A 14,260-nucleotide genomic window follows, 5' to 3' on the forward strand; every position below is an offset into this window, starting at 1 on the left:
TTGACCGCTAATTATTTTTTGAATGGTTCGACAGGGCATCTATCCTTTGACTATAGCGAATATACGAGTGTAGATTTTACAAGTCGTGAGATATTACAAGTTGATGTTATTGAACATAGTTCGCTGCCATTCAGTTCATCTGGATAAAATTCATTGTTAAACTGGTAATAAGATTTAAAGAGATTCAAGTCTTTGTCTTTGTCCGAGGATGCTCCCACTCATCATTGAGAGAGGAAGACCCGAGGCTATCAACATCGTTGCCGCGATGTGGGGTAGTGCGTGCATTCGATTACAGTTATAGCCGACAGGAATCTCTGAGGCCCTGTTAAACCGACGACAGCAGATGAAGTCAACTTGTTAAGAGAATTTTGTCTTTTGAGGAGAAGACTTTAATCGGTTTGACCCAACACCAGCAAGAAACAGCTTGATAGTAACACCCGTTCCCGAAGAGGCGCTCAATTCGTCATGTCTCGTCTTCAATACGACCCTGAGTTTTATGAGCTAGGTGCTACTGCAATGGAAGCACAAAAGCATGTCTTTCCAGTTGGTGACGTGGAAAGTAGGAGAAAAAGAATAGAAGAATTCATTCGGGGACCAGGCGCTCAACAAGCATTACCAGAGAATGTCGAGATGCAGGTCCATTCCGCTGAAGCGTCAGATGGGTTCAAAGTGAAGATCCTGCACTTTCGGCAGAGGAATAGTGACCTTGAACGGCGCGGGCCTGGTATCGTTCATATTCACGGGGGAGGATACACATGTTCTAGCGCAAGCGACTATTCCGCAACACTAGCAGCCTACGTCTCTGCCACTGGGGTCCCCATGCTATCGGTTGACTACCGACTCGCTCCCGAACACCTTTTTCCCATCCCGCTGGAGGACTGCTGGTCTGCTTTACTCCATGTCCAGAAAAATGTCTCTGCACTCGGCCTTGACCCAACGCGTATCGCTATCATGGGTGAAAGCGCGGGAGGTGGACTGGCAGCAGCTTTGGCCATCCTTGCTAGGGACAGGCAGTTATCTCCTCCCCTAGCGAAACAGATTCTCATCTATCCTATGCTTGACGATCGCACTGAGAAGGATACGACTGGCGGTCTCGCTATTTTCGGCTACCAAGATATCTTGACGGGTTGGATGTCATACCTGGGAGACCTTTACAAAACCGACAAAGTGCCACCAGTCGCCGCTCCGGCACGTCTAGAGGACTTCGAGGGGCTTGCTCCTCTGTATCTCGATTGTGGTGGGCTTGATATGTTTCTCCGAGAGGATGTTGCTTATGCTCAGCGGTTTATCGAGGCGGATATTCCTACCGAGCTTCACATTTATGAGGGTGTTCCGCATGCTTTCCAGCGGTTTGCACCTACTTCTGCTGTTGTAAAAAGGGCTTTTGCTAACCGCCTTGCCGCGTGCAAGAGCTTTTGAGTTAAGTATATTTTATTGAGGAGAAGGGTGGACAGACGAGGAGATGGCTCTAGATAATAAAAAATCAAATGCCAGCTGTGAGTTCCTATATCTAAAGAGCTTCTTCATAGCTCCATACAACGTTCCATTCTGAAATTTAGGGATCAATATAAATGAATGCTGTAGGCTCGGCTCTCATTATTATTGCTCAGTAACTACATAAGATGAACTTGGGGAGTAGACTTCTTTAAGGCGTATCTGCAACATTATAGACAAGTTTCTCGCCCTGGACCTTGCCGGCCTCCAGTTTAGCCAAGCCATCTATCACACCTTTCAATCCGCCCTCTCCAACGTGGCCCAGATGCGGTCGAATTCGACCCTAGGTAGGCAGGTCTAGTCAGCATGAATCATTCCTCGAAGAGTTGGGGTACAACGAACCTGCGCTATCAATTGCTCCGCAAGACCATAAAATGACTTGCCGAACTCATAGTCTTCCTTGCTAGCTGGCATATGCTGTCCACCGAAATTGAAGCTCCGACCAAAAGTTGTATGAAACACTGTCGCGATCGAGGTCACGTCTGCGCGTGGGTTCTTGGTCGGAAGAAGGCTGCCATATACAGGGTTTGCTGATGAGCAGCTGGTAAGAGCTTCAGCACATATGCGGGCCGAGTCCTGGATGCTGATGGTGTCCCATGCAAGTCGCAGCTTGTTATTCGTGTATTCTCGGATCTTGGGTCCAGCTTCGGGATCTTTATAGTCGACGGCGAAATGTGCGCCTAAGTTCTTGGCGTACTCGAATTGGTCGGGCGCGCAGACTGTGATGACTATATATCCAGCTCTATCACATCAAATCGGTTATTATTACATCTGTATTTCATGACATTGGAATGGATTGTAGACTCACTCTTTGGCAAACTGAATGCCCAGTGCCCCAGTCGCAGAACCGCCGCCGTAGATCAGAACTGGCTCATCATGCTTGATCACGGCCGACACTGACGGGCTGGGTAGCTTCAGCTTCAAGCTTTTCTGAAAAAGGCCCTGTCCAACAGTTCCTGTTCCAAGACCCAAAGTCGCAGCTTGTTGGAAGCTCAGTGAATCCGGCATCCTCATCTGCAAGTCTCCAATAACAGATATCACCTCGGCAAAGGCGCCATCATCAGGGTTGACAAGATTTGCTCCATGGGCGACGCCGAATATCTTATCGCCTAACTTCCATTTTTTGGTAACGGCTGGCCCGACTGACTCAACAACGCCTGCGTAGTCGCAGCCTACGATACAGCCGTCTTTTGCTCTGCAGCCCCGAATGTGTCTCCAGTCTGTTGGGTTTAGTGCCACGGATACTGGTCGGACGAGGAGCATGTCGTCTGATTGTCTTGGTAAACACCAGCTATGGTCGAGTCGCGCTTGGTCGCCATTAATGACTACGGCCTTCATGGTGGTTTTACCACTGGTGCAGGGTAGTGTTAGTAACGGGGCAGCAGAACTGAAGAACCGTGCAGCTTGTATGCCACGAGATGCCATTTCGACACTGGTTCTGGAGTTTTACTTCCTCTATCTGCTGTACAACGCCACCTGATGCCTCTTGAGGCTGGAGCGTGGCGAGAGGCTTATAGCGCAGTGGTCTTGATAGAGAATTGAAGGGTGCGTTGGAGACGCGGCGATGGAAGGACGGAGCTTTGCGCAAGTAAATTAATGATGTTAACTTCTCATAGTTGTGCATAACAATCCAGATTGATCGTTTTCGTGCTTAGGAGTTGGGCATCGGCCCTCGGCAACTAAGAATGTGGCAGTTGCCTGCCCAATCTGGTTCATCCTTCAATAGCTCATCATACAAACAGACATCCTTCATCAACTGCCTGAATCAACGCTGTATCTCGGTATCTTTACCTGTCAAGATTTGCAGATTAATACAAAATACCTTTTTATATCGATAATCTCTCATTTACTGGCTCTGTTCCGATCTTTCATTCCGTCCAAAGTCAATTGCTCCACCATGAGCTCAGCGCTATCCATGCCAGTGCCATTCTCTGAACCCCCTTGGCTCAACGGTCTGCCATCACCTTACTACAACGAATCTCACGGGAAATGGCAGAAAGCATGCCGAGACTTCATCTCAGAGCACTTGGCACCACATGCACTACAATGGGAGACCGAAGGAAGCGTCCCTGATCATGTCTTTGAGACCTTTTCCAAGCACCATATGCTCATTCCCAATTTGCCCGCACCACTGCCAATTGCCATGCTAAAGAGTCTCGGCATCACTGAGCTCGCAGGGGGTCTCAAGATTGAAGATTTCGATTACATGCACTTCTCCATCTACATCACTGAAATGCGCAGGATGGGCATTGGTGGTCCGGCTTCTTCCTTGTCCACTGGCATGGCCTACGGTATGCCTCCTATCATCACATATGGTAGCGCGGAGCTGCAGAAACGGTTACTTCCGGATCTGATCAAGGGGAAGAAGAGGATCTGCATCGCCATCACTGAGCCTGACGCCGGTAGTGACGTGGCCAATATCACCACAACTGCTGAGAGGAGTCCTTGCGGAAAGTTCTATATCGTGAATGGAGAGAAGAAGTGGTCAGTTGGTCCGATTCTTATTAACCCATGCATGAGTCAAGAGTGTGCTTACCGAATCGTTTGCGAAATCTAGGATAACAAACGGCATCTGGTCGCACTATGCTACCATGGCCGTTCGTACAGGAGGCCCAGGAGCTTCAGGTCTGTCGCTTCTTGTAGTTCCACTACTCGACTATCCAGGAGTCACCATGCGCCGAATGAAAACAAGCGGTGGGACAACAAGCGGCACCACCTTCATTGATCTCGAGGATGTCAAAGTTCCGATTGAGAATTTGATCGGTCAGGTACGAGCTTTTTCGCTTTCTACTATGTCCTTGCCCACTAATTTGTCTGGCGGTAGGAAGGTCAGGGTATGAAGATGATTACTCGGAACTTCAACCACGAGAGACTTGCAATCTCTATTGGTGTTGTCTCCTCAGCCAGAGCAGCTCTTTCAGCAGCTTTCGCATATGTTCTCAAGCGCGAGGCCTTTGGAAAGCCTCTAATGGACCAACCAGTCGTCCGCAATCGCCTAGCCAGGGCTGGCGCAGAACTCGAATCGATCTCAGCCTGGACAGAGCAGTTGGTCTACCAGCTGTCCAACCTTGAGGGCCCAGATATGCGTCAGAGTCTGGGAGGTCTGGTTGCACTGGCGAAAGCCAAAGCGGGGCTAGTCATTGATGAATGTGCTCGCTGTGCAGTTCTGCTCTTTGGAGGTAATGGCTATACCCGTACGGGGCAGGGAGAGCTGGTGGAGAAGATCTATAGAGAGGTACCAGCTGCAAGGATCCCTGGAGGAACTGAAGACGTCATGTTTGATTTGGCTATTCGTCAGCTTGTCAAAGCGTATCAGTCAAAGACGAAGGCACTGAACGCGGCAAAGCTTTAAGAGGAATCGGGATGGCAAGAAGGCTATATCAAGCAATGAGATATCCTACCGATCAAGCCACCGATGGAAATACATTTCAATCGCACCGCAAGTTTGCATTTTCTCTTGTCCCGCTGTTTCTGTTTTTCATGTTTATACAAATACTCACGGCGTGGTAGAGACACTTAATAGACGGATTTATACCGACTCATATACATATTTATGGCTTAATGTAGCTGCTATCAGATTGAAGTTTTGTCCTAGGCGTCCTTCCAGGTTGCCTGGAGTCTTGACTAATGCCATGGAAACAAAGGTCGGGGTGAAAGACGAGCTTTGAGACGCGGCACGAAGCTACAGATAGATATCACAAAATTTAAAGCTTTGCGGTAAGACGCGCGGGTCAAGCATCAGCCGTCAGTTTTATCAGCTTCACAACTTCAGTAACAAATATGCCTTCCAAACTTCTCGCACTATTCGAATACAACCTCGGACATTCTTCCTGGGCCACTCATAACTCGTTTACACACTAGTTCAAGAAGCTCTTGATAACCTCGGCCCCGCCCAATACCCAGCCCCTTATCCACAATCCCAAGGTCGATGATTTGGCTACTCGTCTACCTAGATATCAGATCGCGGAGTGAGGCGAACCCAGAGTTCTGGCTTTTCCCAGAGAAGGAACGCAGTGTTCTTTCCCAACCATCCCTCGCTACGAGAGTCAAGATCGATGTCAAAGTTCCATATCAATTTAGCAAGGATCAGGCGCATCTCGGCGTAGGCCAGACTGAAGCAGGTTAGCGCTGTAGTACAGTGTCCAAGGTTTTGGGACGCACTTTTTACCGATGCAGTTCCGGGGGCCAACAGAGAAGGGCTGCACTGCAACTCTTTTATCGTCCGCATATTTGGGATCGCCAAGCCATCTCTCAGGTACAAAGACCTCGGCATCCTTGAAGAACTTGGGGTTGTGAAACATGGGCCACGGCCAAATGGAAACGATGGTCTAGCATAAGTGTGAGCAGCTGTCAATACTCGCATGGAACGGAGAGTCATGCACTTACATCGGCTGGAACGTAGTGTTTGCCTATCATGCCCGCTTCGCTTGTCTTACGAGGGATTGCGGCTGGTACAGCTGGGTAAACGCGAAGTCCCTCGTGCAAGACTGCAAACATGTATTCGAGCTTTTGAACACTGAGAAGATCAATCTCATCTTCGCTCTGGAACCGCTCCTTTATTTCTGCATAGAGCTTCATCAGGATTGGTCTGTGTGTAGCCAACAGATATATAGTGCCTGCAAGAGTGGTTGCAGTTGTCTCCGAGCCGCCGATGATCAAGTTATGCGCGTTGGCGAGGAGCTCTGCATGATTGACATGCTAGAGAGACCTGTCAGCATTTGTAGTAGAGTAAGGGTGGCTAATCGTACACCTTTCTCGTACGCTCTTATCATTGACTCCATAAAGTCCGGTCGGGGGTTTTCATAAGCCATACGCTTTCCAACTTGTGCCTTTGTGAAATCACTGTGGGCTTTGATGTCTCGAGCGACATGTTTGGGGGTCATGAGCTTAATGATGGTGTCGGCGAAGGGATATCTAATCAAGGCTGTAGACACAGCAAAACCTTCGATGTGTTTGTACAGAAGTTTCACCCATGAGTGATACTCTACCTTTTCGAGACAACCGAAGGACTCGCCAAAGATCAGATCTCCCGCCATGTCGAAAGTAGCCCAGTTAAGCCACTGAGTCATCTCAACAGATTGGCCGCTCGACGAAGCTTCTCTTAGCTTCTTCATCGTCAGGTTCACGTAGCGTTGGAAGATTGGTTGCTGTTCCATCATGGCCTGTGCAGAGAATCCGTGCGACAAGATCTTTCGGAGCCTACTATGCCTCTCACGATCAGACCCTACCAGAGTGTAGATGTCATTGCCTCTCCAGAAATCGGGATCCTTTCCATTTTCGGCCTGTCCACGTTTTCGATGGCCCATAATGTCTTCCCAGGCCTCCGGATAGCCGAAGCTAAGTTCATTGGGGGCGACACGAACGATATCGCCATAGATTTGGTGCAAGTCGTATATTTTCTTGTGACCAGCGCCGGAAGTCCATGCTAGGGAGAAAGGTATTTGTGTCATAGACCATAGAATGGGGCCTGGAAATTTGCGAAGAGGATGGAAGAAAATATTATATGTTATCTTGCCGATGAGATATAGCACCAGCTACCGGCGGTCAATGCATGTTAGTTCGGTATTTCTGCACCACGATTCAAAGTGTTAGAGGTCTTTGAGAATGTTCCACTTACGCTGGCGAATAGAAGAAATATACAAGTACTTGGACTTCTGGCGTTGATAAGCAATCCTACCAAACGAGACATGCTTTTAAAGACTTGTTAATGTTTTGAAATATCAAGAATCGACTTGAGAATGAAATCACCAGATAGGAATGCAACACTTGATAAATCTAATAGTATTGTCTAGCTTACAGCCATTGCCTAGATTATATAATACTTTCTCTTTAATGGTTATAGATACCAACAACACTGGAAAAGCCGAGGGGGTTTTCATTCAGTGACCTCGGCAGTTTGGTGTAGGTTATGGCGGGGCCGGACCTTGGTGACATGATATTACCAGAACCCCAGAGTACCAGAAGCCTCTCAGAGTTAGAGTCAAGTGAAATAAAGACTTGGTAGTATTAATAAATATTTTAGAATTTAATTACACTACCCATTTCGTGCATTGATTGCTTGTTCTAATACCTCTCGTGAAGTTGTTACCAGTACACAAGGGTTGGTGTTTTCACCGTCTATGACATTGTGTATTAGACTGACGCCGGATTAACATTAGACCGATGTCGATCGTATAATCGGACACTAAACTCCCAGCCGTTCCTGCCGCCACCTTAAATCAAATGGCGCGGTCGAAGCGCCGTAAAAGCCAAATCCATCCACTTTAGGATACATGGCAGAATCTGAACAACTCAGCTTCAGAGATTTTATTCCCAATAACGGACTGGGCGAAACGTACGTGAAAGCTATCACATGTTCAGAATCACAATCACATCGCTGTTCGGCACAACGGCACTCTGGTCAACCAGGATATCCAATCAGAACCAATGATTTGGGTCTAGACTTTGTCATTTCAACCAATAGCCTCGTTTACTAGCAACCGATTTTGGTAGCAATAATATACAGATAGGGGAAAGGCAACTAATACAGCAAATAAGAGCGCTAGTAGACTGAGACATTGTTAGCCGAGCTGAACTATTAACGCAGGCCAGCCAGCCAGTCACCAATAGTTCCGGAATCCCCGCTCGTGTGCGTGACTATGTAGGCCAGCCGCTGCTATCTTTTGGGTTGACTTAGCACGTATAAGAGACTGCATGTAGGCGCATTTACATCCCATCTTATGAACGAAACTGCAGCTCTAATTTGATTCATTACTATTGCGCTACCTTGACCAAAACCACAAAATTCATCAAATAAATTATCTACCATAGTTTCAACTTTTTGTTAAAATTCCCCACCATGTCTTGGATGACTGATGACGAGGCGGCGACCGAAGTCGGGACATGGAGGAGTGAGCCTAACACGAAAGAGCTTAAACCAGCTCTTGTTACCAGAAGGGCCTTGTGGGCCTTGTACCAGAAAGAAAACGAGAGCTGGGCTGCCTCCGTGGCCAAAGTGGGCATCAAAGCTGCAAGCTCCGTGTTAACCGGGTCAGGAACCTTGAGTGCCGTTGAATGGTTGGCTGACACCCTTAAAGAAAAGGCGACAGAAGAACTGGTTGAAAAGGTTCTAGAATCGGGCTTTGACTACATCGCTGGCGCTCATGTAGCGAAAAGCAGTGACAAGTACAAGATCCAAGCCAACAATCACTTCGCCACAAAGGTTGCTTCTGGTTTCCTGACCATTTTGGTGTCGGCCGTTGGTGGCACCTTGACTGTTGTATCAGGAGGCACTACCGTCGCGATGGGCGCCATCGCCCTTCTCGTCTGGATTGGCGAGAAAAATGAGGCTGTCAAGCGTGACCGCTGGCACGACATCATCGAAAGCGCCATGGCCAAGTACAACACTATCCGTGAAAAGAGGCTTTCGGAGATCAAGCAGAAACATCTCACACAGCTTGAGCAGCTCGTCAAGAGCAATGCCTTCCAGGACCTTGAGGATGCAAAACTTGTGAGGTCGTATGAGTGGAAAAAGGGCAACAGCACTGTCAGAGCACGGTACCCCAACAAACTGCTGAAGAAACTCTGGCTACTCTTGAAGGGTATGATCGATGGAACAGTGGCTAAACAGGTCTGGGTCATGGATGTCCTTGAGGTTGCCCGAGTGTACTCGGAAGAAACCAGAGAGCTCTGGCAAGCCATTGAGGCAAAAAAGAACCCGAGGCCCAATCTGTTCAACAAGGACGAGATTCGGGACTTTCTAGAGTTCCAAGTCGACAGCCACATCGAAGTGGACAGACTCCCCGAGACCAAAACACAGAAAGCTTTGGAAGTTCTCAGGGGAAGTATGGCCAACGAATACGGTGAAGTTACTCAGATGGAAGACAAGGAGGGTGATTTTAAAGAAGACGACATGGACGAATATAAGGCTACAATTAACAGCCCAAAGGTATCTAACCCCAACCCTGCCCCTCAGGGCGGCAAGAGTAACATAAGGAATGTTCGGAGTCAAGGGCTTTAAGGTTAAATATATTAGTTATATATATTAGCTAATTATCTTACTTATCTTTAATATTAACTTCTTCAATCTGTGTACTTAAAGAATTAAAGAAGTTAATATTAAAGATAAGATATTTCATCGCTAGACTCCCTTTATAATATTTATTAAAACAATCCATACTCATGACGTCTAACCCGGACAACGGCAGGAAATAGGATTTCTAGAGATAGGGCTGCTAGGCATCGTCGTTTACACGATGGCGAAGTGGGGCGACGCGGATCAACACTCACCCGCGAATCTTCGGCTGGAGGCCAGACCCCCGCTCGCTCCTTTGCAGGGCTCTTCGTTCCTTAATGCACTCGGGCGTCCAAGCCGCGCAATGAATTATAGCAGCCGTTCAGTAACGAAAAGACCACGCGCTGCTATCGCATGTGACCCATGTCGGCAATCCAAATCCAAGGTAAGAGAAGATATGCATGGTTCATCTCAAGTAGCTAAATGGCATCGTAAGTGCGACAGTAGTAACCCCAGATGCCAAAGATGTGAGAAGCACAATCTGGTCTGTGTCTACTCTCATACTGGAGGAGATAAACGTTTGAATCGCCGAGCAGAACGTCGGTCAGTCTTGTAGCTCTGCGCATTATGTTGTTTGTTGATGGCTGGGTATTCTGACAAGAGAGATAGGGCAACTTCAGGGTCAAGAAACAGTGCCAGAGAATCCCAGCAGCAATCAACTGCTGGATCATCGTGCATCACGCTGGAGCAACAAGAACAACAGTCGTTTCAGTCAATTGAAACACCCACAGGAGAAAGCGGCGCCGTCCATACACCGGCGAGTGTGAGCTCAGTTCGGCGACCAACATGCAGTGTCCAAGAGAATCTCAGTCGACAAGCGGAGCCGCGAATTGATGTGTTGGCAGCTGGTGTCTTTGATCGTCCATCCGGGTCATGCTACTTTGGTAGATACGCGCTACTCACTCTGATTCTGGGTCACAGTCTATTAATCACATCCTAGGATCGAGCTCGAACCATGCAATCTTCTGGTCTCTAAATGAAATCGTTACCAAAGTTGGGACGAGTTCCGGCCTTCTCCTCCATCCTGAGCGTCTCCGGAATAGCCAGGATAACACGGATTACGGTCCACTACCAGACCCCCCTTCCTCTTCAGTTCCAGGATATGGTACTGATCGTGTTGGCACTGACTTGCTTCCTGAGCGTCAAACAGCCGTTAGATGGATAATTCAATTCTCTGACACTGTAGGGAGCCTGCTTCCTTACATCAGTGAAGCTAGTTTGTTATCCGGTCTCGATGAGGTGCTGAATAGAGCTGGCAATACTCAGAGATCAATAAGGCCGATGCTGGCATTACTCAACATAGTGTTTGCTTTCGCCCTGTCTGTTACCCAGGAGCACTCACCAGAGACATACTACCGCCAGACCTTGGGTTTACTTGATCCTGAAGCGCTTTGCGTGTCGAGCTCGAGGTTACGTGTGTAGCATTGCCCACAAATGAGACTTACAAATCACTGATATTTGGCAGTTCAGACGCTTTTGCTCCTGGCTCTGTATCAGCAGAACAGCCAACGTTCTACTGAAAGCTTGACAATTCACTGTCTTTCCGTCAAAGTCGCCTATCAATTGGGACTTCATGCTCCGATTTCTTACAGTCATAATGTGCCTGAAGAAAAAGAGCTCAAATCCCGGCTTTGGTTTGCCGTGGTGAATCAGGATAGGTTAGTATGTAGATAACTACACGGAGTCAATCTTGTTAATAATAAGCAGAATTGTTTCTTCCGCTCTCGGTCAGCCTTGTTTAATACCTTCATCCCACGTTCGTATGGAACTTGTGGAACTGCTTTCTTCCAAGAGTTATGTTGATGACATCGATTCGTCCTATCGCAATAGCATGGTAGATCACTTCCGCGACCTAACGTAAGAATATTCCTTTGAACGAAGAGCACACCGTGACTGACAGAACCAAGAACTTTACATCAGATTATGGGACGAGCCTTGGAGGAAGTTCACGATTCTAACATGAGTCCTGTGACTCCTCTCAGCCTACACGAGCTCTTGGAGAAGACTACCAAGCTTTCATTAGAGATGGGCCGTTGGCGGCAAAACGCCCTGCCATCTAGAATCCTGGAGACTATCGCAGACCGCGATGCCTGGTCGCCTGCTAACTTCAAAGCATCTCGTCCCACGATACTGCTCGCGATCTATTATTACCGAACGCAATTGATGACATGCGGGCCTCTTCTCGTAGCCGTGCTGCGCTCAATCACCAGGAAATCACCAGATTGCGATTCAGAGCTCCTGCGAGATAATATTGCCGCTATACTTAAAACCGATTTCCAGCATGTATTAGAGCTCCACCGACTGATCAGCGACATTTTAAAAAGGCAGGAACCATTCTTTCGAGAGAATGCGATCTGGTGGACTTGCAACTATTGTGGTGAGGACGCCTGTGAACCAATATCATAGCCCCTTCTAATCAAGACTTGCCCCAGCTTTAACAACCACATTGCACGTTTTCGGTTTCTGGCTTGCCTCGGGATGCCAAGGCGCAGAATTCATCACGAAACAAGTCTCATCTGTGAACTCAATGGATGAGTTGTTGAATGAGTGTCTGGGCACTTTGAAGGCAATAGGTGTGGCAAGTGCTATGAGTATCAACGCATATCGCCGTATATTTCGATATGTTCAGCTGCTAAGAGGAATTTGTGAGTCTCTTTGCAAGGCCTTCTTCGCGTGATAATTATTCCTTACTGACATTTTGACTCTGATAGCACTAGGGCCAGGCGATAAAGCAGCAGAACTCGAGCCAACGGACACGATCCCAGTGGGTGCTCGGGAGATTCCAAGCGGCCAAACACTACCAACTGTGGAGAATGGCAGTACGAGCGGGCCCAGTCTCATCTTGGATGATAGCATCGATTTCTTTACACAGGTCAACGAAAATGACCTAATTTATGGGAACTGGTTAGGGCCAAACTTTGGGCCAAACGAATTTGATGTACTAGGGTTCATTTAATGTAAATTAACTGAAATGAAAGAACTTGTCACGCGCTGGGCTTAGTCTCGAGCCCACGATACAGCTCATCAAACTTCTCGACAACTAAACTGATGCAGTCATGTGAATAGATCATCTCTTGCACCTCTGGCGACGCCCACTTATCCGGTACTTTGCCGCCATTGGTCTTATTTGCAGCAAACAGTCTGTCGCGCTCCGCCTTCTTCTCTCCTTCACCGAGATGGAGAGCCTTTCCGGATTGCGCTGCGAGGTCAACGAGCATCGTCGTGCGATCCTTGCGCAGCAGCTCATAGACTTTGAGGCTCCTGTTAATGGCCTCGGGTGACCTAACAGGTACTCTGGCAAGCACCTCGGCTAGGACAACGGCGTCTTCAACAGCTTGTGCCGCTCCCTGGTTGAGATGGGGCAGGGTGGGATGGCATGCATCGCCCATCAAGGCTAGAGAACCATAGCTCCACGTGGGTAAGGGCTTGTGCGAGCGCAATTTCCATTCGCAGACCTCACCGTCCGGGACGAGATTCAGCATACGCTGGATAAGAGGACAAAAGTCGGAGAAGACGTCCAGCATGGCACTCTTGGAGCCCTTGGTTGTATAAGTCATGGATGGTGCGTCTGCGAAATTCGTGTCAGGTTGGATGGACGACATGTTGTAGATGGTACGGGACGCAATTGGGTAGGCGATCCAGTGTCGCTTCTCACCAATCCATCGAGTGACCTGATTACTGTCTAGGAGCTCCATCATCTCGGGGTCGGAAGCCATGTCCTCCCGAGACAGAAGAACACGGTAGGCAGCCTGTCCAGTATCTTCAGTGTCCATGACAACTCCGGCTTGCGAGAGGAGTGCGCTGCGTGCAACGGACTTGATGCCATCCGCTGCCAAAAAGACATCCGCAGTGGCCTGGTACGCCTCGCCGTCCCTTGGCTTGACGGTAAACTTGACATCTGGCGAGAAAGAATCAACGCTCTGGAGGGTATGTCCAAATTTGAATTTAATGCCAGATTCCTTCTTGCAACCCTCGTAGAGACTTCCGGCCAAGGAAGCCCGGTGTCCCGTGCAATGAGGATACCCATACTTTTTGCGAATGTCGGGCATGTAGACATGTGTCAGCTCCCTATTAGAAGCGCCATCTGTGCAAGTAGTTTTCAGTAACGACTCATTTCCAAAAAGATGCATTTTTACTCACCCCTGATGCTGGTCTCCTTGACATCTGTTGCCTCGGCCCCTACAGAATCCCAACACCCCAGACGCGTCAGGATTCTAACTAGGTTAGGAGCCAGTTGGATACCAGCGCCAACGAATCCTAGATCAGAAGCACTTTCGTAGACCTCAATGTCTTTGAACCCTTTCTTTGCCAGCGCTAACGCGCAGGTCAGGCCGCCCATGCCTGCACCGACGATAACAACTCGAGAGTCTATTAGAGACATGCTGGTGTATCTCTGACGATAGGTACTAAGTGTCGAATTTGATTGAGAGATCAAATTACACCAACTCAATCGAATAATGGATGGTTTATGTTGGGAGAACCCGGGAGGCTTAGTGGGAAAAGCGTTGATGGGGGGTCTGTATCTGCTTGCGACAGTTAGTCATGGGGAATAGAGAGTCGTTCGTTGATTTGAGCGCGTAATTAGAGGTCACTTACTCTACCCGGTTGAACGGAACAAATACTACGTATGATCCAAATTTTACTTGTCGAATTCCGATAGCGACTTTCGGGTTTCTGATCAATGAATTTATCTGGGGCGACAGGGTAGCCTCC

At 48.3% G+C, this 14,260-nt stretch overlaps 6 protein-coding genes across 6 annotated transcripts; 3 read left to right on the plus strand and 3 right to left on the minus strand.

The window, feature by feature from the left end:
• Positions 1-465: 465 nt before the first annotated feature.
• FOBCDRAFT_278793 (Alpha/Beta hydrolase protein) lies at positions 466-1,419 on the plus strand (the record flags this gene model as incomplete). Its single annotated transcript, XM_054706746.1, has 1 exon — positions 466-1,419. One exon carries the CDS (start codon positions 466-468, stop codon positions 1,417-1,419), a length of 954 nt encoding a protein of 317 aa, XP_054562721.1.
• Positions 1,420-1,645: 226 nt separating this feature from the next.
• On the minus strand, positions 1,646-2,919 carry FOBCDRAFT_243164 (chaperonin 10-like protein; the record flags this gene model as incomplete). Its single annotated transcript, XM_054706747.2, has 3 exons — positions 1,646-1,777; positions 1,837-2,236; positions 2,303-2,919. The coding sequence occupies 3 exons, from the start codon at positions 2,917-2,919 to the stop codon at positions 1,646-1,648; spliced, it is 1,149 nt and encodes a 382-aa protein (XP_054562722.2).
• Positions 2,920-3,391: 472 nt separating this feature from the next.
• On the plus strand, positions 3,392-4,846 carry FOBCDRAFT_243165 (acyl-CoA dehydrogenase/oxidase; the record flags this gene model as incomplete). The annotated part of the gene is made up of 4 exons (XM_059610528.1): positions 3,392-3,978; positions 4,052-4,119; positions 4,159-4,262; positions 4,319-4,846. The coding sequence occupies 4 exons, from the start codon at positions 3,392-3,394 to the stop codon at positions 4,844-4,846; spliced, it is 1,287 nt and encodes a 428-aa protein (XP_059465732.1).
• A 597-nt stretch (positions 4,847-5,443) lies between these two features.
• On the minus strand, positions 5,444-7,183 carry FOBCDRAFT_144489 (cytochrome P450; the record flags this gene model as incomplete). Its single annotated transcript, XM_054706749.2, has 5 exons — positions 5,444-5,606; positions 5,656-5,822; positions 5,881-6,192; positions 6,243-7,028; positions 7,112-7,183. 5 exons carry the CDS (start codon positions 7,181-7,183, stop codon positions 5,444-5,446), a joined length of 1,500 nt encoding a protein of 499 aa, XP_054562724.2.
• A 1,149-nt stretch (positions 7,184-8,332) lies between these two features.
• Positions 8,333-11,067, plus strand: FOBCDRAFT_297862 (uncharacterized protein; the record flags this gene model as incomplete). The annotated part of the gene is made up of 6 exons (XM_054706750.2): positions 8,333-9,472; positions 9,810-9,932; positions 10,023-10,090; positions 10,279-10,338; positions 10,495-10,961; positions 11,018-11,067. The coding sequence occupies 6 exons, from the start codon at positions 8,333-8,335 to the stop codon at positions 11,065-11,067; spliced, it is 1,908 nt and encodes a 635-aa protein (XP_054562725.2).
• Positions 11,068-12,531: 1,464 nt separating this feature from the next.
• On the minus strand, positions 12,532-14,170 carry FOBCDRAFT_322569 (uncharacterized protein; the record flags this gene model as incomplete). Its single annotated transcript, XM_031189375.3, has 3 exons — positions 14,144-14,170; positions 13,688-14,070; positions 12,532-13,631 (listed from the first exon to the last, which is right to left on the minus strand). The coding sequence occupies exons 2-3, from the start codon at positions 13,926-13,928 to the stop codon at positions 12,532-12,534; spliced, it is 1,341 nt and encodes a 446-aa protein (XP_031033360.2). The 5' UTR covers positions 13,929-14,070; positions 14,144-14,170.
• Between the last annotated feature and the right edge of the window lie 90 nt (positions 14,171-14,260).

This window comes from Fusarium oxysporum, chromosome IX, assembly GCF_013085055.1.
Source record: "Fusarium oxysporum Fo47 chromosome IX, complete sequence".
NCBI classification, from domain to species: domain Eukaryota; kingdom Fungi; phylum Ascomycota; class Sordariomycetes; order Hypocreales; family Nectriaceae; genus Fusarium; species Fusarium oxysporum.